Consider the following 27,544-nt stretch of genomic DNA (forward strand, 5'->3'; position numbering starts at 1 on the left):
ATCCTATCCTGCAAATAAAATACAATAAATATCTAACTTGTGGAGAAGAAATGAAATCCAATGTCTTTGATACAATCGGGATATGTGTTCGCTTGTCAACGGACGTTGGATTGTATTTATTTACATAGGTCATACACGTTGCATTACGAGATTCAATATTTGGTGTTTCGAAGTACAACAAAAATGGAAGAATGGAGGTCTGGAATTATTGTAGGAGCTTGTATGGAGATAGTATGGAGAAGGAGGTTTGAGGTTTGGGAAAATTTGGCTTGATCCTAGTTCTTTAATTTGTGATCCTGGGCTTTCTTTATCTTTATCATGATCGATTTCCAGTCTGTGCAGAAAAAAATGGGAGAAGGCTGATGGTGGATATTGTTTGTTTTTGTTTACTTTTCACATAAGAAAGTTGATTCCATTTGAAGATTTGGATGGATGCAAAGTGCAATTTGCAATGGACGCCCCTTTTGTCTGGTATCTAAATGTACACAATGCTTGTGCAGAAAAGCCTCTCCCCCAATTCCCCTGATGACCCAAGTCAATCGTTCATATCATATGCCTAGAATCGTAATGTATGAGAAGATTTTTTTTTTTCTTTTTGTTTTTGCTGAATAAACTGAAAGACGCGATGTAGAAGGTATTGAATTTCGGCGAGGTTGAACAGAGTTGACCAGTTGTCGATTGAATACCTAGGTAAGATCCCATCAATCTACCAAACTACAACCACTCTTCTCCCTTAATTTCCTCCCATCTCGTCATCATCCTCTCCTTCTGATTGGAAGTCATCGTCCTCGTCTTCGTCATCTTCGGCTGGAAGGTCCTTAGCAGCTGCGGCGAAGTCGATTTTCTTGCCACGAGTACGGCGACCTTGAATAATATTGCTCTTATCGATTTCGTTGTCCGACGCTTCCTCTTCGACTTCTTCAGCTATGTATGTCGTTAAATAATGCTCACGAGCAGCTGTTTTTAGTCCTTGAGATCTTACCTGGTGGTTGAGCATCCTAAAGAAGCATTGTCAGTATGATATAATTTAAAGCGCATTCAATCATAAACTTACATCATCCTCACTGGAGCTATCTTCGCCTTCACCCATAGTTACATCTTGAGGCTCGGCGACGCTTTTGCCTTTGCCTTTATCGGCGGAAACATTGGTAGATCCTGTTTGGGCGGACATCCTTATAGAAATTTGGGGTAAGACGAGTTGTCGATTATTGTTTGTGGTCAAATTGTGTGCTAAAGTGTTGAGGTTGACAAATTCGATCAAGATCAAAAACAATTGGGGGGGAAACTACCTTGCGAATGGCACGGTCCCTTTAAGCTGTTGTCACTGCCCTGCAAATAAAAATCTTTGGGGAAAGCGCGTTCGCATTCGTGAAGGGAGGAACTAAATTGGAAATTATGGCAGCGCCAAGAAGCTTAGTATAATTTTGATTGGTCGGAATTTAAGCCTCCGATACGGCCGCCGCTTGAACAAGGATTCGAGCCCCAGGAACGCAAAGTAAGAGGATAAGGTTAAGGTTAAACAACCAACTTTTTACAGTCAATTCGAAGATTTGCTACTTGTTTGCTGTTACTCCTAATCTTTAACAAACCATCTTTAGTCGTGCTATTGGGATTATTTGCCAGACTATTAGGTTCATAATCCTTTCTTCACTATAGAGTACAAAGAAGAAAAAGATATGCCTGGTAAGGACCAAGATTTTGGTGCTATAGCTCCAAGTTGAACCCCGCGTTGCAAGCAGGGGTACACAAAACATGAGGGGCTAACACATATCATATTCAGATTCATCATCAGAACAAAACACTTTCAAACTACCCTCCTCCCCAAGGGTTTCTTCCAAATTAGCTTTTTTCAATATGCCGGAAAGAAATTATGATGACGATGATGATGATGTAGAGGAGGCGGGGTATGAAGGTGCCTTGGATGGCTCGGTGGACGAACCAAGTGATATGCTTCCAGAAGCAGCTCTTCTGTCGGACGACACACCCGGCCTCGAGACATCTTTGTCCCAAAGTGGAATGTTAGCTCGAGACAAGCAAAAGAAAACGGCATACTTTGATTATCTCGCGGAGAAGGAGATGAGCCAGGCAGATTCGAAGTTATTCTTTCAACGCAGTCAGTTGGAAGGTCATAAAACTGGTAGCGGCAGCAATTGGGGTAATTCTCAGAAGTCTGCAGTTCCTAGCCCTGTTTTGAAGCCTAAATCATTCTCTAACGTTTTAGACTCTGAGCAAGGAGGGTTGCATAGATCTGGAAGTCAAGCTTCGGGGAAAAGCGCACAGAATCTTCCACAGCTCAATAAATTCAGAAGTGCTCCTCCTATTGGTCTTGCAGATCTTGGGAAGCATCCAGAAAGCGCTGTGATTCAAGAACCGAGTCTCGCTGCGGGTGCCTTTGTTCATACTCCTGGGGCGCATGATAGACGAGAATCTTTACTTAGGGCAGACAAGGAAGCTAGAGATCATACAGCTCATCCAGGGCTTCCACATGAACATAAACCGTTGTTAGAAATGGAAGGATTGCATGGTGCAGGTGCCGGTGTTGGCCTTGGTTCTGGTGCCGGTGGTTTTGCAAACACTGACGCCCACATAACTGCCGAGCTCGCATCCATCTACACTAATATCCAAAAGGTAATCGATATTAGACATAAGTACATTCGCCTGTCGTTACAAGAAGACGGTGATAATCCTAAAGACGACCCGAATTGGAATATTTACCCACCGCCACCTCAGCCATCATGGCACGATGAGAGAGCGAAAGAGGCAGCAACAAATGCAAGAAATAGTACAGCAAACAGCTTGGCTAATAGCATGGTATTGCCACCTCAGACTGATGCTCATAGCCACCAGCGAACTCTCAGTGGTGCAGCCTCAGAATTGTCAATTTCTCAAGCTACTAGTGCCCCAAAAACTCCGCTCCGTAGGCGAAAACCTGGACAAGATATCGGTTCTGATTTCGAAATGGAAGATCTCCTCCCTCTTCCTCCGCCAGGGGAGATGACCTTCCGACTTGATGGTAGTGGAGTGTTCCAAGTTTATGAGAACTCAAAGCTTCAAGAACTTGATACTCCAGTAATCAACATTCCTGATATCAGAGAATTTTACATGGATTTAGAACAAATCCTCAATGTCTCGTCTGATGGTCCAAGTAAGAGTTTTGCCTTTCGTCGTTTGCAGTATTTGGAGGGCAAATTCAACCTTTACGTCCTTCTCAATGAGTACCAAGAAATGGCGGACAGTAAACGTGTACCGCATAGGGATTTCTACAATGTTAGAAAGGTTGATACCCACGTTCATCACTCTGCTTGTATGAACCAGAAGCATTTACTCCGTTTCATCAAGAGTAAAATGAAGAAGAATCCTGATGAGATTGTCATGTTCAGGGATGGTAAGCATCTCACACTAGCTGAGGTTTTTCAAAGTATCAACTTGACAGCTTATGATTTAAGTATTGATACTCTCGATATGCACGTAAGTTTATACATTCCTAGATTTTCTGTTAGACTTTCCTGACCCTTAACTAAAGGCGCATACCGATTCTTTTCACCGATTCGACAAATTCAATCTGAAATATAATCCTGTTGGGGAGTCTCGATTGAGAACGATTTTCTTGAAAACAGACAATTTCATCAATGGAAGATATCTTGCAGAAATCACTAAAGAGGTCATTTCAGATCTTGAATCAAGCAAATATCAAATGGTTGAATGGCGCATCTCGATCTACGGAAGAACCATCGATGAATGGGATAAGCTGGCAGCATGGGTTGTTGACAACAAACTATTCTCACACAATGTTCGATGGCTGATTCAGGTTCCACGGCTGTTCGACGTTTATAAATCTAGTGGTTTGATGGAGAACTTTGAACAAGTTATCATTAATCTCTTTCAACCGCTGTTTGAGGTCACGAAAGATCCATCCAGTCACCCGAAGCTTCACATCTTCCTTCAACGGGTTATTGGATTCGACAGTGTGGATGATGAGAGTAAAGCTGAAAGGAGATTGTTTAGAAAGTTTCCTGTTCCGAAAGTATGGGACTCTAAGCAAAATCCACCCTACAGCTATTGGATCTACTACCTTTTTGCCAATATTTCTTCCTTGAATGTGTGGCGCAAACAACGTGGCTTCAACACATTCTTACTGCGACCTCATTGTGGAGAAGCCGGTGACACTGATCATCTGGCTGCCGCGGTTCTTTGCTGTCACAGCATCAGTCATGGTTTGTTGCTCCGCAAAGTACCTTTGCTGCAATACATCTTCTATCTCGAGCAGATTGGAGTGGCAATGTCCCCTTTGAGTAATAATGCACTGTTCTTAGCATATGAAAGAAATCCTTTTCTTTCTTATTTCAAACGAGGTCTTAATGTCTCTCTCTCCACTGACGATCCTCTTCAATTCGCCTTCACAAAAGAACCCCTCATCGAGGAATACTCTGTCGCTGCACAAATTTATAAGCTTAGCGCAGTAGATATGTGTGAATTGGCAAAGAATTCGGTCAAACAAAGTGGGTTTGAGCATTCTGTCAAGCAAAGATGGTTGGGTCCAGACTATGACCTACCTGGAGTTAAGGGTAACACGATGGCAAAGAGCAATGTCCCAAATATCAGGGAAGGCTTCCGACATGAAACTTTGATGCAAGAATTATCCATGTAAGTCATGATTTTGCTTCCTTTTGGAATGAATGCAGTGCTAACAATAACAGGATTGAACGTTACACTGCTTTGTCAACTCCAGCAATCCAAACATCAGCTCCAGCAGAAGGTAATTCCTTCTTTCCAGGACCACGGCCACATTCGCCAACATCATCCATGAAAGCTTCTGCTAGCGTGGTAGATCATGGTCCGCAACAATATCAGCATCACCCTGCTCAGGCTGCCCGCATCCCACTATCCCATTCTCAGCTGCACGTAGATTCTCATTTAAAGCACCACCAAAAAGGCACAGATAGTCCATCTGGTTACGCTACTCCAAATCAACAAACACAACCCAACTCATCGTTCAACTCACCACATTCAGCCAATAAAGGACGCGAAAAGTCCTGGGGATTGGAAGCGAGCTTTAGTGATCTACATCTATCAGGCAGTGAACCAAGGATCTTTCCCGGTTTGGTCAGTAGAAAGCAAAGGAGGGAAAGCACCAGAAAGAATAGTGTGACGGAGAGTGACGAGCATGGTTTGATGATGTTGAAGAGAGGGAGCAATAACAAGAGTGTTACTACATTAGATGAAGAGAACGACGCGCAACAGAGCGATGTAGACATCGATGATGCTGCCGATTCGAATTGAAATATTTTGGGCAGGTATAAGATGGAGATTTAAGAAAAAGCTACGTTTGCTATCCTAAGATGGAGAGTTTTGAATATGGATCGAGATGGCTCAACATAGATGTTTATACAGTGTAGTTCAAGATGAGGGAAGGAAACACTGGTAGTCAACAACAATTTCACTGGTAGAATAGATAAATTGGCGTTGATACATTTTGACATGGATTGAATAGAGAAATAACATGTTTTATGAAAATACTATAGAGTAGATCCGCTCCGGTCACTAGGGATTAATGGGCCTACGTAGAACATAGAATGAAAGCTCTGCGAAATCATGATTCTCGATATCGATATTATCAGTTTAGAAAGTTAGATTTGAGATTTGAGTGAGACAAGACAATCTTCAATGTAAAAGTATATAACTTACAGAGCAAAGAGCAATGATCAAAAAATGCATTACACACATCAAAAGGAATGTGCCCTGGGAGTAAAGCCGCAGATTGATTAATTTACATACATACCCAATAGCTAGGCAATTAAAGTACAGTATTATAGTAGACAGTATCTCCTCGCTCTTATAATGATTGCATACCTACTAGGTACGTATATCAGAAAACAAGACAGCCAGGATATCATATATTTGAGATTATTATTCGAAGGAAGTTCGAGCAGGGAATTGGTTATAGTAGTTCTTAAATTTGAGAATGAATTGATTCTATATTTTATTATGTGCAAATAGGAGGGTTTGGATTTTGGGACTGTTGTTGTGGATGATGGTGCCATGTGGTTGGGTGGTATATGGTGGTAGGTTAGGGTTTATTGTGTATGGATGTGGGTGTGGATATGGGGTTATATGGTGTTAGTGTGTTTATGTTTTTTTGTGATGTTACTGGGTATGCAGTTATAGGTTGTGTAGCTGATGGGGGGGATCTTGATTAATGGGTTTGTTTTGGCGAGTGTTTGGTGGTCAGAGAAAGCAGAGTTTTCTGTCTTTGTGTTTGCTTTCTGCGTGGTTGTGATGGGGTGGTTGTATTTGTTGTTTCCGGGTTTGTACACGAGGCGCAGAGATATCGCCAGACAAAGTTATCAGAGGGATAGTAAATTGTGCTGTTAATATAATTGAATGGGCATAGCATTTAACCATCCAGTATAGAGGATTGTGGGTACCGTTCAGAGATGTGATCTGGGCAGGATTCTTTTGCGTGGAGGTAAAATAGAGGACTAACGAGGAGAGATACCTTGTGAATACTAATTTACATCTAGAGAGTATTTATGAACATATCATACATGACCATCATGATAAATTCTACCCAAACCACTCCATAACCAACGCCACCCTCTTCAACCACTTCTCGGGATCTCCAGATCCACCATCCTCTGGTAAAATTTCCGCATCACCATTTTGCACTACCGCCTCAGCCAACGTACATAAACCCGTCTCCACAAACCCAACACTGAGATACAACTTCCTCACCGTCAAATTCCCTCGACCAATAAAAATTCGTACCCTCACTTTTTCTATCCCCTTTTCCTTCGCTTCTTGCTTCGCTGTCTCTACTCCCTCCTGAATTAACATTTTAGCGAGGCCTTTCCCGCGATGTGAGGGCGAGCTGTATAGCGCCGTCATTTGATATTTGGATTCCTCGGTATCGGGTAGAGGGGGTGGAGCTCCACTTAATGGGAGAGTGAAAAATGATGAGGGATGGGGTCCGAAGAGTTGCACGCTGCCGACGAAAACACCAGTTTCGAGGGTTTGGGATGAAAGTGGCGTGGATGGGGAGTGGGAATGGGCGGTCGCGATGAAGTAGTGGAATTTAGGACGTGAGAGACGTGTTAGCCAGGTGGAGGAGCTGAATTGGTATTCCTTCTCGAAGGTGGAGGCGAAGGATTCAGGGGATTCGAGGAGAGCGGAGAGACGGAGGGCGGAAAATTTGCCGGCGAGGAAGAGGAGGAGGGTGGGGTCTGTGGAATGGGAGTGGGAGTGGGTGGGGATACGTTGAATGGAGTATTGGAGGGACATTTTAGCATTAGCTTTTGCTATTCTTGTTTGGCGGTGATGTTGGGGCCCGGAGGGATAGTGGGAATTTAAAGAAGTAGTTGACGGATTTGAAAACTGAATCATATGCCCCGCCCCCACTGTTGGCATAGTCCACCATGCTCCAGCGGTATTCTCATGCAGCTACTATACGGGTTGAGTTGAAATATATTGGAGAGACACTTGTTCCGATATCCATTTTACACTTCGGTGATTCATGATTAACCCGGCCCTACTCCGAATATGACATATCAACTCATCGCACTGGAGGATGATCATCAAGCAAATTGGAGGTGATTAATGGAACAACATAAGAAATGGTACAGGGAATGATGAAATACAATAGAGAACTTACAACTTCGAGCTCCGAATCCCCATTTAGTATTCGCAAGATATCTCACATGATGCAGCCATGTTATCAATCGGTGTCATTCAAATTTTTCCATATTTGAAGTAATAGATGGGAATAGCCTAGGCTATTTATAGCTGGCATAATTTATTTCCAGAACTCGAGATGATTGATTTCATGTAGCTAAATCGATGAGTGTAATAAAAGGGGAATTATTAGACGATAAGTCGTTGATTTCCGTATGTAACCGAATGTAGAAATGGATACTGTGGTTAAGTTCAGAGTAGCTAACCTAACAACTGGCATAAAGTTTTGTCTAAACAACCGGATGGGAAGTTACATTAAGGCAAAATAGATTATCACGTGCTTGTATAAACGTCAACAACTTACATGTTTACCGTCAACCTTTTACAATCTCATGCTGTTATTTATCAGCATCGCATCCCTCCATCAAACAGAACTACCCCATCCGTGAAGTTCCCTTATTTCTCCTCCCTTCCTCCGAATTTCGCAAAGGAAATGGCACCTAGCAGTTCCAGCACGTCTGGTTGTCCTTCTCCAGCCGTAATATGTTCAAGATCTTCCTTCATATGACGGGCGAAGCCCACTTCCGCTTCCTGTTAATATTCAACGCCATTTCGGCCTGTTTTAGTAGGTGCTAGATACGTCAACTGCAGCACCGGAAGATCGATGCGCGCTTAAAAGCAGAGGGTAGTTGCAGTAGAGAAACTCTAGCTCCTATGAAGTTATAAGTAGCTTTCGTTTCTTTTTCAACGGGCTTCACTCTTATTGAACCAATCCGCGTTTCTTCCTATCCTGTACTGTATTTGCAATATAGATCTCGCTTATCATGGAGAGAAGAAGCATGTGCTAATTCACATTCACCGCGATGCAAGGCAAAGGAGAACAACTGGGTGCAATGTTTCACGAACAAGACCATGTTGCTTTTCAAGGATTCTAGTAATGTTAAGATCTTCATTCGAGTGACTTGGATAATCTTGGGATCAGCTCAATCTTTTAGATGCTGAACTTGTATCTTCTTTGTGGCAATTGCGGGAATGATGACTGAAAGCTCCGGAAACGGTACATGCTTTAGTCGTTTTTGGCGTTTGTTTGGCCGAAGTCTCGGTAGTTTTTGATTCAAAATGAGATGTAGTTGTTACTACCCTTGAAATAAGTATTTCTAAATTACAAACCTGCTTACTATTGCGCATTTAGCATGGCTGTAATTGATCTCTTCAACAAACCATGCTCTCTCTCAGTCATTTTTATGTTTGTCTCTGACAGCCAAAAAAGAAATTGACTAATGACAGCAGAATCATGGTCTATTAAATGGAATAGATAAATGTCTTCGTTTCCTCCTGGGTAGGAAGATAAGAGCTTAATGAAAACACCACCATTTACAAGTCTCATGAATCTGCAAATGGACCGTCATCCACCATCCATCTACTTCTCCTGATCCTCTGAAATCAATATCTACAAGTAGAGGGGCGCCATGGAATATGCTTGCGAACAACGCATCACCAAATGAACATACCAGGACTGCACTGCAACCCCAAAACACGAGAAGCAGGAGAAGACGGATGTGCATCTTGGAAGCTCGGTCATCAAAGTCCCGGGACATGTATGCCCTAAATGTTCGTAAAATTTACGTAATATATGGTGTATATGTAGATGTAGTAGGCAGATATTCGGGTTGCCTCCCTGATGGTGTTCTGGGATCTTAATCACTTTGATTGTAATGCAATAGGAACAAGTCCGACTCCCTCAACAAAGTAGATGAGCTATTTGAAACGCTTGGAAGGAATACCAGCATGCTCTGGAGTTCGATATCAAGGTTCAACTACGTACATCGAGCCTGAATGTTGTGTTTGATGTTTTAAGTCATCCGAATGTAAATTTGTATTGTGATTTGAAAAGGGAAGGATGACTTTGAGGAGGGGCGAGAAGATGATCTAGTAAAGTAGCAAGAGAAGGAAGGGTGATGATCTTATACTGCAGTAATGAATTATGATTACAGTCCAATTAAATGAGTGTTATAACAATATTGAAGTACAAGTATACCACTGCTAATATGCTCAAGGGGTAAAGTCGTTATTGCTCCATTAACGAGCGCATGCCTGGTCTGTAAACTAGATGGCTTGGCAGTTTTGAAGTACACTCTTGCTCCTGCTGGAAGGCATATTTACCAAGCAGAAATCTTTAGAGCCCTTTATGCTTGCAGTAATTTCAGCCACAAGTGTTGGTTGCTACGATGTAATTCGACTCGAGAGGCTGGAGCTGATATTAAAAGATTGTGGGACAATATAGCGGTTGTTGAGTTGTGCATCGAGCTCAATTTGATGGAAATTTGAATTTTCTTTCCGTCCCATCTGTCACTGATCCCATTGATCTATATATCATGTCTTCCCTGGGAATTTCCCATGGCAAGTAAATGCTCCCGGCTTTCGCCTCAGCTATGTATTTATCTCCTTCCTCGCACCTGATCATCCTCCAAACCTTCCCCATCTTCATCAGCATCCTGAGACTAGTGTATATCTGCTAGCTTCTATTTTTGCTCGTGGGAATCTCTTCATACTAGCGCTCGGCAAAGCCACCTTGGAGTGTCTTAGGCCTTACTTTTAATTGCTAGACGTGGTCAAAATACACAGATATGACTAGACCTCTTTCCTGTAAATACTGGATACGGACTGTGATCGTTGTTACTAGTGGTTACCATTGAGGTCTAGTATTACCTACTTCTAGCCACACATAATGTTATTACCTCACCTAAATCTGCTGCGCTACATAAGCACCCACTAGAAAGCTCTTCCTCCTATACTTCCTCCTTAGCGCACATACCCTAATACCTATCTAGTATCATGAAAAAGAAAATGTCTTACCACGACAACCTATCAATCAATTTACAGCAAGCAAACTCTCCCTTCGACACATGACCCTCCATGATTCAACACAATCATTATGCTCTCCTATACAAACAGCAGCACAATACGCCAATCAAAACTTTACTAGCTGTTTAAACATCTATGTAAACCCTCAGACAAACTCACCACCTCTGAAGCATGATTCAGAATTACTTCTTTTCACTTCCAGATATTCTCATCATTTCCACTCAATATCTCCATGCGACATTATCCCGTCCAAACCATTCTTTTCCAGATTCAAACCAGAAACTCACCAGGCATTCACAGAACCTCCCCCGCACTATTAACTTCCATCCTCCACTTCAAACACACCCTAAAAGACATCACCCGCAGCCTCAACAAGAGAACTCTTAGCCAGATCCCCAAAAATCTAAGCGAGAACAATAATAACGTCTAGAAACTTCACCACCTAAGACGAAACAAGCACAACACAAGAACCGCACAAGAAGAATTAAAGAATTGTAAAATTATCTACTTAGCGAATTAGCAAACGTGAATCATACTACTCTCTAATGAAGACAACGACTGTTAGCTGCTACGGAATAGACAAATAAATCTCCCAAGATAGAAAATTCTAGTATCTGCCTGCTTCATTTCGTAGTTATAAGTAGTTTTATTCCCTATTCATCATCTATTCGCTTTTCCTTTTTTTTTTTTCTTCACTGGCAAGATTAGAGAGTATCGTTCGAATTCGTTCCTCATGCAAATTGAACAGATATTCAGTCCTCTTAAACTATCTACTAGAAACCACTTCGCTCTAATTCCCCTTATCGAATATCTACAACCCTCTCCTATCTTCTCACAATAAGACTCTAATTCAAAATGCCCTTCAATCACTCCCCCATCGCAGGCGGATACACCTCACTCTCCTGGACAACTGGATACCGGGCCTCCCGCCCCTTCGAACCCGCCTTTCCATCTCCTTCCCGACACCCCATCCTTCCACCTCGTCACCCCCACCCACAACAACAGCCCCACCAAAACCCAACCCCCTTCTACACAACCCAACTCCACCTCTCCCGCCCCCCTACAATCCCCAACACATTCCCGCATCCCATCCCCCCAACCACCACCCCCCTCCCCACCCTCCTCCACCACCTCAATCTCCCTTCTAATCTCCAAAACTTCTCAAACTCCCTCCTCTACTTCTTCACCACGATCCCTATAGCCATTTTCCAAATACTTACGACGATTCGACCTTATTATTTTGTGTTGAGGAGATATATTAGGGAATTTGAGTGGCGGGCTTTGGTTATTGCGGTTGTGGTTTTCTTTTTTGTGGCGCGGGGTTCGGGGTGTGGGAATGGGGATGGGGAGGGGGATGGAGGGTATGGGGATGGGACTGGGAGAGGTGAGGTGAAGATAGTAATGGACCCGGCTTATGTTGTTATGGTGAGGAATTGTAGGAGTATGGAGGGATTGTTGCGGGCGGGGGAGAAGGGAGAAGTGCTTGTGGTATGAGTTGGGCTTGTTGATTGGGAGGTATATTTGGAGTGTATTGGATTAGGTGAGGCCTAGGCGGATGAGCAATGAATGGGTGGTGGTTTGGACGTTCTTTGGAAGTAAAAAGATGTGCTTTAAAGCCGGATTTTGTCGCTGGATCTGCTACGCTGAAATCTGTTATTCGTGGAGAGCCACTCGCGTCGTTTCTTGCAATAGAATATCCCATTGCTCCAAGGAGAAGTTTCAATATCCATGATTAATTATTAGGATTTCTAAATGTTTCACAGTGAATAAAGAAGATATTGTATGTGGACATGAAACTCGATGCATTCATTATACATGGGAACTCAGCCGAGGTCATCCATTGATCTAAAGACGGTGGGAATCAATACAAACAAGGAGAAAACCTATCTATGTAACCGCTTAAATGCCCAAAGAAAACTCAACACCAACATCGATATCACGAGCTGATGAATATGTTAGCAATGATCATTGATATAAGTTACGAATAAACTTACCCATCTTCACAACCTTTGAGAACTGGACAGCCTTCTCTGCTGCGCTTTGCAAGTCATCAATAGAGAATATCTTAAGACCGGAATCGTTGATCAACTGATGTGCAGCTTCCATGTTTGTTCCCTGCAATCTTGCAATAATTGGGATTCTGAGGTTCATGCTCTCAACAGTGCTGATGAGACCTTGAGCGATAGCATCACAACGAACGATACCACCGAAGATGTTAACGAAGATAGCGGTAACCTTAGGGTCGCTGGTGATGAGAGTGAAAGCCTCCCTGATAGCTTGTGGGGTAGCTCCACCTCCAACATCAAGGAAGTTAGCTGGCTCACCACCATTAAGCTTAATGATATCCATAGTAGCCATAGCAAGACCAGCACCATTTACCAAACATCCGATGTCACCACCGAGCTTGATGAAGTTAAGACCAGATTCTGCGGCACGGACTTCCTCAGCGTCTTCTTGAGTAGTGTCGCGCCATTCAAAGACATCCTTTTGACGGAATTCAGCATTGTCATCGAAACCAAGTTTGGCATCCATGGCAAGAACCTTGTGATCCGAGGTTTCAGAGAGAGGGTTGATCTCAATTTGAGTAGCATCCTTCTCCATGAAAATCTTGTAAAGTTTTTGAACGGTGTCCTTGGCATCCTCGATACATTGTTCACTGAAGCCAATATCAGTAACAATCTTTCGTGCGATATCATCAGTAACACCCTTGTGGATATCGATGTAGGTAGTTGTGATTGCGTTTGGGCTCTCCTTGGCAACAGTTTCGATATCCATTCCACCCTGAGACGAAGAAACGATAACTGGCCCTTGGGAAGCACGATCCATCAAGATAGCAAGGTAGAATTCGCGGCGAGCAAACTTGCGCTCGCAAATGTAGACGGAGTTGCAGATACGTCCTTGGGCACCAGTTTGCTTGGTAACAAGCTTGTGTCCGATCATTTGCTCTGCGAACATCTTTGCTTCAGTAGGAGAGTAGATAACTCGGACTCCTCCCTTTAACCCATTATCAAAAGTACCCTTTCCTCTTCCACCGGCAAGAACTTGTGCCTTGATAACCATGTCATCCCCACCAATCTTCTTTGCAATAGCCTCTGCCTCAGCGGCCGATTTTGCAACAGCTCCATTGGGAACGCCAATATCATACTGTATTCTCGTCAGATTCGTCTGCGCGCATATAACTAACTCGTACCTTTCTCAACAAATCCGCTGAAAGATACTCGTGTATGCTCAAAGCTCTTTTTTGTTGCGCGGCGCCGACCATGCGGGATGACATAGAGACCTTGGACCATGTTAACTTTGTTGATAAGAGACTATTTGGTTGTGAAAAAAATACCCTGCTTGCCTTCAAGGCAGCTGCCAAAGGTTGGCTTCTAGCTAACTTGAACATGTTGATATTCTATTAAAGCGCAAGATACAATTGCCGTCTTTTCTATCGTAACTAGATCTTTTTTTCAGTGATTGTCCTTCCGTCAAACGGGAATTCGCGAAGCTAATACGGGTAGCGTAAGGGACCAAAGTCGCTAATTTCACGTGGGATGAACGAATCCTTGAAACTTTTCGAATCTGAGCTTATCAAAAATTATTTTTATTTTTATTCTAACTCGACCGAGTAGCCTAGCCTGTTGAAGCCTTACAATCAGAAACATTATATTTTGGTTACAACGAATGAACGAACATATGCAATACGCAATACGAAGTACACATTTGATCCCCCGCACGAGGGTTTAAAAATCGCACGATACAGTCATACAGGATAAAACATCATGGTGAAATTCGCAGATGATCAAACGGAACAACCTCCACCCAAAAAGGAAACATGGGAGGAATTCAATGCGAAAATGAACCGTATTCAAATGGCCCTCGCAAAACGTGAAGCCATCGCGGAAAACATCCTAGCAAAATACCCTACCGACAGACGCCGTAAGACGCAAGAAGAAATTGACGCTGAGGATGCCTTATGGTTCCCTACGTCAGCTGGCAATCAACCACTCAATATCGATCCAGCATTTGCGAAATTCTTAAAGCCTGCAGCAGAACGTAGTCAGAAAACACTTCGCGACAAAATGCTCCCTTCGAAAGAGTTGAGAGCTAGTAAAGCGAGAGATGCTGAGGAGAAGGCCGCGAGTGCGAAGAGGGCTATGGCGGGTGCTAGTAGTGATGAGGATGAAGGTCGAACTGCCTTGGGAAAAGCAAAGAAATTAAAAACGAGACACAGTAGGGCAAATGGAGGAGATGATGATAAACCATTGATCAACAAAGCTCTGCTTGCGCAAAACCAGGCTGAAGAAGGAAAAGAGCTAGTCAATAAAGCCTTGTTGCTCCAGCTGGAAGATGCTGATGAGAGCACGGAGGTTATATCGAAAAAGTCGAAGAAAAAGAAGAGGAAGAAGTCGAAGCAGAAGAATGCGCTGGCGGAAGAGGATGATGAACAAAGTAACTTTGAAAATAAGTCGCCTGAAGCTCTTGACCAAATGGATGTGGACGAGGGAGATTTCAATCTGTTCCGCAGCAAGCCTGTTGATACGAGTCCTAAGGATAACACACCTACCGATATTGAGAAAGCTTATGAGGGAGATCCTGAGACAGAGCAGGCATCAGATGATGAGAGAAAGGCAAGACAAGAAGCGAAGAAGCATCTAAAAGCCCAAAGAAAGAAAGAGAAAAAAGACAAGAGAAGAGAAGAAAGAACGAAGATGAATGTCGACACGGAGGACTAACAATGGAAACCAAGCATATTTTGTTTATCGGGTATGATATACTCTTTTAACTGCACCAATATGAAATTTTTATTATTTAGTTCCTCTGTAGAAATTTAATACCGTTCTATTTTAAATAAACGTCGCTGCATTTTTAGTTCATCCAAGCCATATTACCACATGATACCCATACGTCATACTCATAATCGTACATAATCTAACCTCTCACTTCCGGTTCGCCTTCTCCATGTCACTTCCAAATGAAGCTTGCGCACTACCATCTTCCGTGACAACTCTCCCCACACCACCCACAATCTGCCCGTTATGTTCCGCCTCCTCAGCCGAAACAACTGGGGGGCCACTAAACTCTTTTCTACCTCTAATCAAATACCAAAGGAGACTTATAGAAGCGAAGAATACAAAGACTACACTCGCATAATTCATACTTACAGGAGTGACAGGAATGGCGGTTGGCATGCAGAAAAGGATAATGGCTAGGGTAATCCACTGTAGAATCATCAATTAGTAAAGCGATCAGAAGAGGTGGGCTTTCTTTAGTACTCACAACAACAGTAATAGCATTAATAACAAAACCAAACCTGCCCAAGGAGAATGAAGCATGTTTTACTGCCTGTCTTCCTCTTATAAGGTTAACCAAAATGGGAATGCCGTATGAAACGGACAGACAAATGGTCGCCACACCGGTGAATGCATTGAAAGCACTCGTGGAACCAAAATAAATGCATCCCAGAATACAATCCACGACGGTGGAGAGTACCAGAGCCCATAATGGAATATCATATTGAGGGTGCACGCGCTTCCAGAGACGAGAACCGGGGATGGCACCATCGCGTGCAAAGGCATAGGTGCAACGACTTGCGGCAGTGAGAGCGCCAACACCGGCGAAAAAGAGAATACCGAGGATGAGGAAAAGAAGTCCGAACCCACCGGCTGCGGAACCGGTTACTGTTTTAAAGATGTAGCCGATTGGTTGGCCGTTTAATTGACCGAGAATTGAAGATACGTCTGGGAGTACGAATAATAGAGGAACTAGGTACAGTACTCCAGTAACACCGGCAGCGAAGACTGATAGTACCATAGCTTTGGGAACTTCTCGTTCAGGGTTCTGTACTTCTTCGCACATGGCAGCGACCATTCCGTAACCGGTCAATGTATAGGAGGCTTGAAGAAGTCCTACGAACCAAGCCCAGCCGGAAGGCCAACCAGATGCTGAGGCATCGAAATGAGTAAAAACAAACTCGGCATCTCGACGATCATCTGCCATTACTAAAAGAGTGACAATGATGATAATAACTGAAGCCGAAGTCCAGTATATACAAATTTTGTTGATCAAATCCAAGTACCTAGCACCGAACACATTTACTGTGAAAGCAATTGCCATAACGGCCCAGAAACATAGGACGGTTTGCCATGCATTGGCTACGAAATCCTCGTTAAAGACCGTGATAGAACTTAGAATTAGTTGTGCCCCCTGATACTAAGCATTAGCATTTTGGACATTTTTCATCCTGAAGGCTAGAACATACCGAAAAGTTGATGGACAAAGTCACAGTCCAATTGCCCACCAAAGTCAACCAACCCGTGATCCAGGAAACAACAGGAGCATACTTTCTGGTACTAAGCATAGCAGACCAGTAACTACATTTCGAAGTCAGTTCTGGACTTTAGCATAGACCACCTCGGCATTCTCGGAGAGTTTCGGCATTGACAAGTGCAGCCGTAGATGATTTTTTTGAAAAGAAAAGAAATCTTTGAGATTTAACTCACTATACGCCTCCAGATGTTGGATACACACTACAAATCTCAGCCAATGATGCGGCGATAGAAAGTGATATAAATGATACGAAGACCCAGCCATATAAGACGGTCACAGATTGACCATCGGTCAGGGAGTAAGCGAATGTCGTGCTGAGACCGAATGGAACTGCCATAATAGCGAATGATCTAATACTTTGGTTAGTACTGGCTAACAGGGGCGAGACGATGCAACATACAGGCCCAGAATACTCATCATACTTAGGGAACGAGGCAATTCAGCCGTGTATCCCATAGTTGCCAACGCAGCATCTTGACTTGAGGCCGCCATTGTGACAGAAATGAAATACCCCAAACAAAAGCAAATTAAGATAGTATGTGTTGATGAGCAAGAAAACAAGGATGGATAAAAGAAATGCTGAGAAGTTGAATCTCTAGCAATTGAGGAAGTTGAAGTATATAAAAGTGTTGATAAAGGGTCAAACACTGGCTTTACAGACCGTGAGATCACCGAAAGATGGAGAAATCAATGATAACTTATCGATGGTGATAGCGTCTAAATGTCGGGGAAACCTACACTTTTGGATTTGTCAATGGCGATTGTCATTTACCGGCGACTTTTGATCCCAGAACTTAATTTAATGGGCATAACGTAAAAGAAATAAAGCACCAAGCACTATCGTAGCTTGAAGTCCCGTATCTTTGAATCCCAAACGCCATGCCAATGATCGCTGATATCAGTGATATGGCAAGGTACAGATAAAGTAGTGGTGAAATACGGCGAAAGTATATAAAAAGGGGTAGAGAGGGGAAAATCTGGAGAAATCCATGATAAATGTAACATAGTATAACACTATATGTATTTGACCAGTAAAAGAATCAGACGGAAGGATAGGTCCTTCAGCCTTGTAAGTCTCATGTTCTCAAGTCTCAGTATCAGATGTGAATAGATGAGAATAGCTGAAAATACCTACCTTTTTTTGAATGTCAAACTCCACATAAATCAACGAACGATATGATTACATGCAGTTGAATTATGCATCTTTCTTGTCCTGTTGTCCAGAATGACGTGTAACCAACTTCTCAACCAATCTGATGAAATAAATATTCATGAGAAAAGAGAAAAGGCTTCGGTGGCATAAAATGGAGGGGTCGAGTGCATAATACACGTATTAACCCTTATGTACTTGTATATATCATACTTGTTTGCTGTTCAAATATTTGTGATGTGCCTCTTTTTAATTCATTCTTGAATTTCGATATCAATCACGTGTCGCCGGCTAAACTTTCTTAATATCTTGAGTTGAATAGATTAGATGCCAATTGTCCCTTGAGAAACAAGGGTATTCTTTCACTATTCAACGTCACTATAATATTGTTCATTCTTGGTTGCCAATCATGGATATGGCTACTTCCAACATAAATGGTCATGGCGACAGACCTTCTCCAGCTGCAAGATTTCCTACAGCTCCTTCAGTCATGACAATGAATGGCAACTTTGCTTCCGTCGGCGATGCGCCGACAAAAGAACAATATGAACATGGCATACAAGTTATTGATGAACAGAAGGAATTCAAGTACGCAAATATGGGATGGTGTGGAAGCTCTGCCATGGCTGACAGAATTTTTATAGTCCTAATCTCAACGAGTATCTCCAATATACCGATACAGCACACTCTGGCTTTAACTATCACCTTATATCAGTATTTGGGTCACAATCGACCGGAAAGTCTACCCTCCTTAATCATTTATTTGGCACACAATTTGGGGTGATGTCTGAAAGGGAGAGGCGGCAGACTACAAAAGGAATATGGATGTCAAAGAATAAGAATCAAAGCTCTGGAGCTTCTGAATCTGAGACTATGGCAGACAATATTTTGGTTATGGATGTTGAGGGAACAGATGGCAGGGAGCGGGGTGAAGATCAAGACTTTGAAAGAAAAAGTGCCCTCTTTGCTCTGGCCACCTCAGAGGTTCTCATTGTAAATATATGGGAACATCAAGTAGGTTTATATCAGGGCGCAAATATGGGATTACTCAAAACTGTATTTGAAGTTAATTGCCAACTATTTTTAAAGGACAAGCAGTAGGTTTTCTCTTCTAGGGATCATTAACAATTTTAGTAACACCCTACAGGTCTACTCCACGATCCCTTCTATTCTTTGTTATTCGAGACCATCTTGGAACCACCCCACTTGCGAATCTTAAGGAAACTCTTATTCAAGATTTAAGCGCTATATGGACTTCTCTCTCAAAACCTGCCGGCCTTGAGAATTCAAAGATAGAAGACTATTTCGACTTTGCGTTCGCAGCTTTACCACATAAGATCTTACAACCAGACAAGTTCATTACGGAAGTGCAAAAACTTGGTACACGATTTAGAGCTGGCCGTAAATCTGCAAGGGCTGAAGATGCTGGATTTGAAGGAGGTGTCTTCTTGCCAGAGTATCATCGTAGAATTCCTGCAGACGGATTTGCGGTATACACGGAGGGTGTATGGGATCAAATCGTGAATAACAAAGATTTGGACCTTCCTACTCAGCAAGAACTTTTGGCACAATTTCGTTGCGACGAAATCTCCCGAGAAGTTTTGATCTCATTCGACGCAAAGATTCATCCACTGGAAGAGAAGCAAGGAGAAGATGTCAGATCTGGGAAACCTACTGTGATTGCTGATTTAGGTGTTACGGGTAAAACGGCTCGCACAAGTACCATCAAGCATTTTGAGACACAAGCTAGCAGGTATCACAAAGCCGTATATACTTTGAAGCGTACCGAGCTTGAAGGCAAGATTGACACGAGGTTAAAGTTATTATTCCATGGTCAATTGCTCGCAGCTCACAAGTCCGGTGTTGCATCGTTTAGCGATGCCGTTTCCACCGCTGTGAAGAATGGCCAGAAGAGGGCAGCTTCATATGAATTCGCAGATATCGTGGAACGAGAAAAGGAGGTTGCGCTTAAAACCTTCGAGGCAGAAATGAAGAGCCTTTATATTGAAGAGTTATCATGGACTAATTTTAGCTCCTCATACGACCTTTTTGAAAAAGATCTTAACGAAGTTAGCGGTAATCTCAGAAAGGAAGAGATGAGACGTCTCGCAACACATGTTGAGCGATGGGTGAGATCACGATTGAACGATTCTATTGGAGTTGAGTTCAATAAACTCGGTTCTGGAAGAGGTGGTAGTGGAGCCCCTGAGACAGGGGAAAAGCCTGCTACCGAGAAAGATTTGTGGGATAGAATATGGAAAACTTTTACTGGAACAGTCAAGGAAGCAGAGTCTAAATTTATCGAACGAGCAAAGAGTTTTGATGCTAGTGAGGATGAAATCGAAATTGGTCTATGGCGTCTCAGGAGAAAGAGTTGGGGTGTTCTCCGAGCCAAAATTGACGAGGAAGTCATGGAAGGTAATATCCTCCTTAAACTTCGAGAGAACTTTGAGGATAAATTCCGCTACGATGAAGCGGGTGTTCCACGTATATGGCGACCTTCTGATGATATTGAGGGAATTTATACCAAGGCTAGAGAATCAACTCTTACCCTCATACCATTATTGGCCAAATTCAAGCTCTTGGAAACATCATCACCTCCCGAATTACCCGAATGGATTGGTAACACTCCGGCTAGTGTTGATCCTAAAGATGAAGAAGATCTTACACCTATTGGTGGTGTGGATGAAGAAGAAGGAAAGAGTCTTGAAGAAGAAATGACAGTTCTTAGTGAAGCCAAACGTCAAGATCTCGTGGTTAGATTCAAGAAGACAGCAGATGGTGTATATGTTGAAGCTAAACGTAGTGCTATTGGTGGTGTGGCTCAAGTTCCTTTGTACTTCTATGGTCTACTATTGGCTTTAGGTTGGAATGAGATTGTTGCTGGTATGTCATTATATTATTCTCCTCAACCCCAAAACCAAACCACTAACACTTGTCAACCACAGTCCTACGCAATCCCATCTACTTTGTCTTCCTCATTCTTTGCGGTGTCGCAGGTTACGTCACTTACACGCTCAATCTCTGGGGTCCAATTATTCGCATGTTAAATGCGGCTAGTACACAAGGAGTGGAGATTGGAAAGGAAAAGTTGAGGGAATTCTTGAAGGATTCAGAGGTAGGGAGACAGGCTTTGGGAATGCAAGGGAGAGATGCGGGGGATAGTGATGCGATTAGTTTGAATACTTTGGATAGTAGAGGAAAGAGGGTGGTTAGAGAGGATGAGGATGTGGATGAGATTTAGATGTTTGTTTAGGTTCTAGGGTGAGTGGATGGAAGGGGGTGGAATGCATGAAGAGGTAGAGATTGAGTGGTGTGGTGTGGTGTGGTTAGCTGTAGATTTCTTAAATCAATGGTGTGCTGGATGTATAGTGTGTGAGTGTGTGAGTGAGTAGGTGGTTCGGATTGGATCGCATCGCACCAGATTATGTGGTGAGGTAAAATAAACGATGGATTTTTGGAAGTTGGAGGATGGAGGATGGAGGATGCATGGATGGATGGAGGAATAGGTTCAAATAATGAAAATTTTCGATGATACCTTTTGATAATTATGTCTTTTTACCTCTTATCTTTTGTCTTTGTACTTCTTTTGTTACGTCGGAACGTCACAAACCAATATCACGTGTTCCAGGATCATGTGAATAGTCATGTGAGGGAGCGATGGAGCTGTGGAGCGAGATTCGAATCTCGCTCCTTCGCTCCCTCGCTCCAACCCAATGTTGGAACACAAAGGTCTATATAATCAAGATGGATTTCCTTTGTATAGAGCTTCGTGCTCAAGATCAATCATTTAGTATACTCTACTATTAGTTACGAATTGCATATCATTATTGTCATTACTTAAAGTCCCTGCTTGACGCCTAGTTATAAACCACTTCGAGAGCCTAGAGCGCTTCCACGTGATCTAGACGGCAAACCTCGTAACAGGATGGATAGATGGATGGATAGATGGATAAATGAATAGATGAGTAATATAATATAATAAACAACGGATAATAAATAATAAATAACACCAAATATCTCAAGGGTATTTATAATATTATTATATCACATCATATCAATATCAAATTAACTTAACCTAAAACCAATAACAAAATCTTTTTCCCAATCAACCCCTTTGAAAAAAAAAACTCCTTTTAACCCCCTCTCTCTTTTTCACATCCCTTCCCATCATGCATCATGAATCATGCATCATCTATCATACATCATACATCATCTATCATGCATCAATAATCCCAAATATAACAAACAACACAGTGGTCACACCCCTCCTAAACACAAAAAAAGAAAAAGAAAACGCTACAAAAACCACCTAAACCCCTTCACACTCGGTCCATCCCTCAACATCTCAGTCGACATCTCCCCAACCTCCAATTTCCGTCCTAATTTCCTATCTCTTCTCTTATTATCTAGGATCATATAGATAGCTAGACAGGAAGAGAGAAGAACACCCATGCCGCCGAAGGCGGCTGTGGTGGCGAGGGCGGGTATGTATCTATTTTTTTTTTTGTGTTAGTTTGGTTTGTTATTTTTGGGAGAAGAGAGGAAAGGAGAGGGGAAGGAGAAGGAGGACGAACTTAGGAGCATCCTTATTCAAAAAGATATTCGACGAAACCAAACCCATAAGATTACTCAATGGAACACCCACACTACTCATTACGACTCTACGACCTTCATGCGGGATATTATTATTATACCATGTACTCAACAAGACACTTGGAGCAGCGGTTCCCCAGCACATCATAAAGGTAGCGAAATAGGCTACGTGGAGTTGATGAGTTACGTCGATGGAAACGTAGATGATGAATCCGATGAATGTGAATAGGAATCCTAACGCGATGAAGGGACCGCGTCTGCGAGTGTAGTCGGAGGAGAAAGCGAGGATGAGGAGCATTACTGCGCCGGAGACGTTGGGGGCGACAGTGTACAGGTTTGTTTTTATGGTGGAGTAGCCTAGACGAGAGACGATTTGGGGGAGGAAGAGATTTACGCTTTGGAGGGGGACGCCGAGACAGATTTCTATAGCGAGGAAGGCGTAGGTGGTGGGTTGTTTGAAGATGGCGAGGGAGTCGTGGAGGTTAAATTCCTCGTTTACGATGGAGGAGGAGTCGACTTGGATGCGGTGGTGGGCGAGGGTTCGTTCTTGTTCGGTGAGGAATTTGGCGGTGGAGGCCGAGGAGGGGAGGTACAGGAAGGCGAAGATGGCGAAGAGGAGGGTGGCGCTTCCTTCGATTAGGAAGAGGTACCGCCACGGGTAGAGCGGAGTGTTGGTTATTCTGAAACAGCCGACTGCTAGGAGTCCGGAGAAGGCTTTTTTTGATTGGTGGTTAGTTTAGTTTTGTGTTGGGGAGAGGGGTGGAGAGTAGTACCTGAAGCGATGTTGCTTGCTGCGTAGAAAATGGCGAGACGGCGAGCTAGTTCACCACGACGGTAAAAGGTGGTGAGGTAGTAAATTACCAGGGGGAAGAATGCAGATTCAGACATTCCTTATTTTTTAGTTGGATGCGAGTTATGTGAAGATTTTGTTTCGAACATACCAAGAAACCATCTAAGAGTCATCATTCCACCGAAGTTTTGTGCTGCGACTATAAAAAGGGGTTAGTTTGTTGTTATTGTGATGTTAAAATTCTGATTTACCTCCGAGAATAGTGAATGATCCGAAGAACATCATAAGGATTGGTAAGACTGTTGCGGGTCCATACTTCTTTCCAAGCATAGCCTATATGATGTTAGAATTGTATGAATGGATAGTGAGGTATAAGACCTGATTTGAGGGTATTCTGGACTATTCATTGGCTGCTCAAATTCCATTCAGATATTCGTATGATCCCAAAAGTGTGAATCAACCAATATAGATAGATATTGAGCACAGTGTTGCAAATCCGAGATGGGAAGATACATGATAACAAGTAGTAAGAATGAAAAACTCACAATTGGAAGTGCGCATAAAACATAAGGTATATAAAACACACTCAAGATAATGTTATACTGATTATGCTTGAAACCCAAATCCTTTTCCAGACCATCGGTTTTTGCATTTCCCAAATTCCCCTTATCAAGCGAGTTGAAAAGATACATGCATGCCAGAACTGGTAATAAACGAAAGTCGAACTTTCGACACAGAGCTCGTTCTGCTTGGTGATCAAAAACATATGCTGATTCTGCTGTGATACCGATTTTTGATTCGGGATCATCGATATCTTTTGTCATGCCGGGGATAACTTTGGTATCGTCATTTTCGAATTCTGAACTTCGAGACCGAGGTTTTTGGAGAGACATTTTGTTGTGCGATGAGGGTAGGGTATCGAAGGAGGGAAAGGAGTGATCTAGCTACACTGTGCCAATGTAGATTTGGATGATGACAGCGCGTGGAATAGAAATGAAAGTTAAGCTACTCGATGCCAATTATATGAAGAGATAGAGATTGCTCTTGATAACAACAACGAGCAGCTAGAAATTCCAATGAAAAGATAAAAGAGACTCTAACACAAGAACTCAACATCTCATCTACCTACCTACATATTATATACCATTCACACGATAATAGCAAATCAAAAGTATAAAACTTTTAACCCTTATCAAAGAAAACCATCTCCGATATGACTACCTTTCCACACATAACATCAACATAAAGTTCTCTGCCCGCCACTAGACGGATAGATAGAACGAACGATGCTTATCGGAAGCCTTATCAACGCAACCCATCCCATGCGTCGGATTCTCTTTAAAAAAGCAGAAAGATTCCTTGAAAGAACCAATGAGAATTAACCAAAATCATGGAAGATTGCGGAGGTACGAATGGAGAAATCGAGAAATTGGGTTATCTAAGCGTTAGCGTGTTTGAGTTGCATTTTTACGGAGCCACCCCGCGTATTTTGATAGGATTTGGGGAGATAAGGTGAAGATGAAATGAAGCTATCAGGTGAAAAATCGTGTAAGTTGTTGATCTTTTTGATAAGGTTATCTTTTTGATGGTCATGTGATGTGCTTACAGTGAGGGAGTGTTATCCTATTTACTATTCGCATGTTTTTCGCATTATTAGATGTATTTTCTGAGAAGAATATGAAGTGTCGGTGTTGAAGGAGGGATGTCTGTACAGATAGTCCATCTCTCGTTAGGTACTGTTAGGTGATTGTTGAATTCGAACTTGAATCAATCATCTAAAAAGTAAAGTATATGGTATCAAGTTGGAGTTGTATTAGTGATAGATATGATAACCAATGTACAGACTATAAATAGATATTAGATTTCTCAATCATTCAATTAATATAAATATACCAATATAACATTTCACTTCCTTACATCCATCCATCAATCTTGATCATGAATTCATACAGAGTAGGGGATTGTACGACATCTGCTTACCAAGTATACTCTGTACATTCTTGGCGGATTTGAAAAGATGAGATGAGATGACAAAGCAAAGAAAAGAAGAGACCTTCTCTCGAAAAATCGGAGAAAAGAAAAGAAAAGTTCCGAGAAAAATACGGAGTAAAAAAGATGAGACATTGCAGTTGTACACGTGATGCATACATGCATATTCAAATGACGTCATTTAGCTTCGGGTTATCTGCATCCTGAAATTGACCTAAGCCGTTGAGAGAGTTGAGCACGACAGGGCTGGCTGAGGAATTGCAGAGAAAGAAAGAAGAGTACAGCGGAAATCCAAACGATAAACTGACCATTAGTCGAACCACTTTGAACGAGATTCCTTTGATATTAATATAGGAATCTGATGTTATTTATTTAAACATGGGAATACAGAATACAAATATGTGTGTGTATATATATGATAGATTAAAGTAAATATGAGAAAGCGGTAGGCTATAGCAGTCCCTCGTACTGCATTGGAAGTTCTAGGCTTGGAGATCATCGGATTTGCAAAATGAGGGTTTCGCATTATTGGGGCCAGGTGATGCTTATGGGGGATTTTCATTCACATAATCGACTGCTGATCAGTCAATATTTAGATGATCACTAATCAAGATGAGTGTAGTCGAGTAATTAAAAATCTGAAGATTGAAAAGAGATGCAGGAGGGGATATATCAGATTAATCGTCGATTGATCAATTGTTTTTTTGTTTTTTTTTTGTTTTTTTTGAATTATTACTAGGTAGGTGGGTGCAGTAGCCAGTAGGTAGGTAGGTACTCGAGTACAGTACTAGGTAGGTACCAAGTATGATTTGACTCAGCCTCCCTTTATTAAAGTTTTTAGGTTTATCCTCCATGTTAGTGAATATGCTGATACTTTTCGCCTCCATGCCAATCCTTCGGAGTTCGATCTGATGTTCTATGTTTAGTCTTGAAAGGGCTTTGACACATTGGAGTGAGCATAGAATGACGTAGGTAACAAAGAAAGAAAGGTAACCCTTTGTAACCAGTACAACGTTTAAACTCACCAAACCTCTATTTCTCACCAGATGGAAAAGATACGGATGGATGGATAGATGGATGGATGGATGGATGGATGGATATGAGTGTTACTGTATGTATGACATGAATTTAAAATCTTACTTTGGGATGAACAGATATTTGTACGTGTGGGTTATACAACCTGTAGAATAAGTGAAGATGTAGGTACGTATTGATGTACAACACATAAGGTGGCTCGAATGGCCACATCTAGACGTCATCATAGAAATACAGGTAACACTTACATCGTTTGAATGAACAAGTACTAAAAGGGGCACACAAATCGATAAATGCTTTGCTTAGCATACTAGGTAGGTAGGTATTGATTCTAATCCTCTCTTATTTGATACTCTATCGAGATAATGACGACAAAGGTTAATCTCGATATATACTCGATACATACAGTACTAGAATAGCTTTGTAAGTAGGACAGAGTAGGTACGGGTACCTTGAATCGATGGAATTAGAACAAACTTTATAATTGACCTAAATATAAAAGTAGTCGAATATAAATGAAACAATAATGCACTCACTAAAAGGATTAGATAGGTATATACTTGTATCAATGATGAAATAGTCTGCATTGCAGTCTACTACAGAGTAACACTAATCTTACATTTCTCACCTGCATAAACCCCTCGAGTCTTGAGTCTTGACAAATATTATTCATCTCATCATATTTCTAATCCCTACCATTGCCCTACCTTGCTTTGCCTTACCCCCCCCCCATCTTTACATCTTCTCTTTCATATTCACCTAACAAAACAATAAAAAATACAAATACATCTACATTACCGATGAAATTCCTTAAACAAAAGTAAACGACAAAAAATCCTGTTAATTCATCAAATCTTTCCTTTCTCCCAATTCTTTGACTCGATCTCGGTCTCGATCTCGAAACAACCAAATAATGCAACTCAACAGAAAACTTTACCCGGTCCTTTTTTTTTAAAAAAAATGATCTGCAATAAATAACATCATCATCAAAAACGTTCCGTCACCACTACCTCCGTACAAGCTAATTCAACCAACTGCTTATCGTTTCTTACCCATGCAGGTCCAATATTGGACCCTCATCTATTCCGCATACGTAGCATAAAATTGCAGATCGGCTTGACCAAGCTCAGCAGCATTAT

The 27,544-nt window shown here is 42.1% G+C and overlaps 10 protein-coding genes across 10 annotated transcripts; 4 read left to right on the forward strand and 6 right to left on the reverse strand.

Moving 5' to 3' along the window:
- Positions 1-733: 733 nt before the first annotated feature.
- SS1G_07852 (predicted protein) lies at positions 734-1,171 on the reverse strand (the record flags this gene model as incomplete). The annotated part of the gene is made up of 2 exons (XM_001591176.1): positions 734-982; positions 1,055-1,171. 2 exons carry the CDS (start codon positions 1,169-1,171, stop codon positions 734-736), a joined length of 366 nt encoding a protein of 121 aa, XP_001591226.1.
- Positions 1,172-1,854: 683 nt separating this feature from the next.
- Positions 1,855-5,280, forward strand: SS1G_07853 (hypothetical protein; the record flags this gene model as incomplete). The annotated part of the gene is made up of 3 exons (XM_001591177.1): positions 1,855-3,468; positions 3,809-4,644; positions 4,698-5,280. 3 exons carry the CDS (start codon positions 1,855-1,857, stop codon positions 5,278-5,280), a joined length of 3,033 nt encoding a protein of 1,010 aa, XP_001591227.1.
- A 1,284-nt stretch (positions 5,281-6,564) lies between these two features.
- SS1G_07854 (predicted protein) lies at positions 6,565-7,278 on the reverse strand (the record flags this gene model as incomplete). The annotated part of the gene is made up of 1 exon (XM_001591178.1): positions 6,565-7,278. One exon carries the CDS (start codon positions 7,276-7,278, stop codon positions 6,565-6,567), a length of 714 nt encoding a protein of 237 aa, XP_001591228.1.
- A 1,368-nt stretch (positions 7,279-8,646) lies between these two features.
- Positions 8,647-8,908, reverse strand: SS1G_07855 (predicted protein; the record flags this gene model as incomplete). Its single annotated transcript, XM_001591179.1, has 2 exons — positions 8,647-8,804; positions 8,890-8,908. The coding sequence occupies 2 exons, from the start codon at positions 8,906-8,908 to the stop codon at positions 8,647-8,649; spliced, it is 177 nt and encodes a 58-aa protein (XP_001591229.1).
- A 2,480-nt stretch (positions 8,909-11,388) lies between these two features.
- Positions 11,389-12,027, forward strand: SS1G_07856 (predicted protein; the record flags this gene model as incomplete). Its single annotated transcript, XM_001591180.1, has 1 exon — positions 11,389-12,027. The coding sequence occupies one exon, from the start codon at positions 11,389-11,391 to the stop codon at positions 12,025-12,027; it is 639 nt and encodes a 212-aa protein (XP_001591230.1).
- A 405-nt stretch (positions 12,028-12,432) lies between these two features.
- On the reverse strand, positions 12,433-13,921 carry SS1G_07857 (conserved hypothetical protein; the record flags this gene model as incomplete). The annotated part of the gene is made up of 3 exons (XM_001591181.1): positions 12,433-12,476; positions 12,528-13,677; positions 13,724-13,921. 3 exons carry the CDS (start codon positions 13,919-13,921, stop codon positions 12,433-12,435), a joined length of 1,392 nt encoding a protein of 463 aa, XP_001591231.1.
- A 376-nt stretch (positions 13,922-14,297) lies between these two features.
- Positions 14,298-15,251, forward strand: SS1G_07858 (predicted protein; the record flags this gene model as incomplete). Its single annotated transcript, XM_001591182.1, has 1 exon — positions 14,298-15,251. The coding sequence occupies one exon, from the start codon at positions 14,298-14,300 to the stop codon at positions 15,249-15,251; it is 954 nt and encodes a 317-aa protein (XP_001591232.1).
- Positions 15,252-15,567: 316 nt separating this feature from the next.
- Positions 15,568-17,337, reverse strand: SS1G_07859 (hypothetical protein; the record flags this gene model as incomplete). Its single annotated transcript, XM_001591183.1, has 6 exons — positions 15,568-15,591; positions 15,681-15,737; positions 15,796-16,722; positions 16,778-16,889; positions 17,019-17,195; positions 17,246-17,337. 6 exons carry the CDS (start codon positions 17,335-17,337, stop codon positions 15,568-15,570), a joined length of 1,389 nt encoding a protein of 462 aa, XP_001591233.1.
- Positions 17,338-18,404: 1,067 nt separating this feature from the next.
- Positions 18,405-21,239, forward strand: SS1G_07860 (hypothetical protein; the record flags this gene model as incomplete). The annotated part of the gene is made up of 4 exons (XM_001591184.1): positions 18,405-18,583; positions 18,640-19,092; positions 19,143-20,881; positions 20,944-21,239. 4 exons carry the CDS (start codon positions 18,405-18,407, stop codon positions 21,237-21,239), a joined length of 2,667 nt encoding a protein of 888 aa, XP_001591234.1.
- Positions 21,240-22,294: 1,055 nt separating this feature from the next.
- SS1G_07861 (hypothetical protein) lies at positions 22,295-24,274 on the reverse strand (the record flags this gene model as incomplete). The annotated part of the gene is made up of 6 exons (XM_001591185.1): positions 22,295-22,490; positions 22,573-23,305; positions 23,365-23,481; positions 23,533-23,580; positions 23,633-23,714; positions 23,927-24,274. 6 exons carry the CDS (start codon positions 24,272-24,274, stop codon positions 22,295-22,297), a joined length of 1,524 nt encoding a protein of 507 aa, XP_001591235.1.
- Between the last annotated feature and the right edge of the window lie 3,270 nt (positions 24,275-27,544).

Source organism: Sclerotinia sclerotiorum, genomic scaffold (assembly GCF_000146945.2).
Source record: "Sclerotinia sclerotiorum 1980 UF-70 scaffold_10 genomic scaffold, whole genome shotgun sequence".
Classification (NCBI taxonomy): domain Eukaryota; kingdom Fungi; phylum Ascomycota; class Leotiomycetes; order Helotiales; family Sclerotiniaceae; genus Sclerotinia; species Sclerotinia sclerotiorum.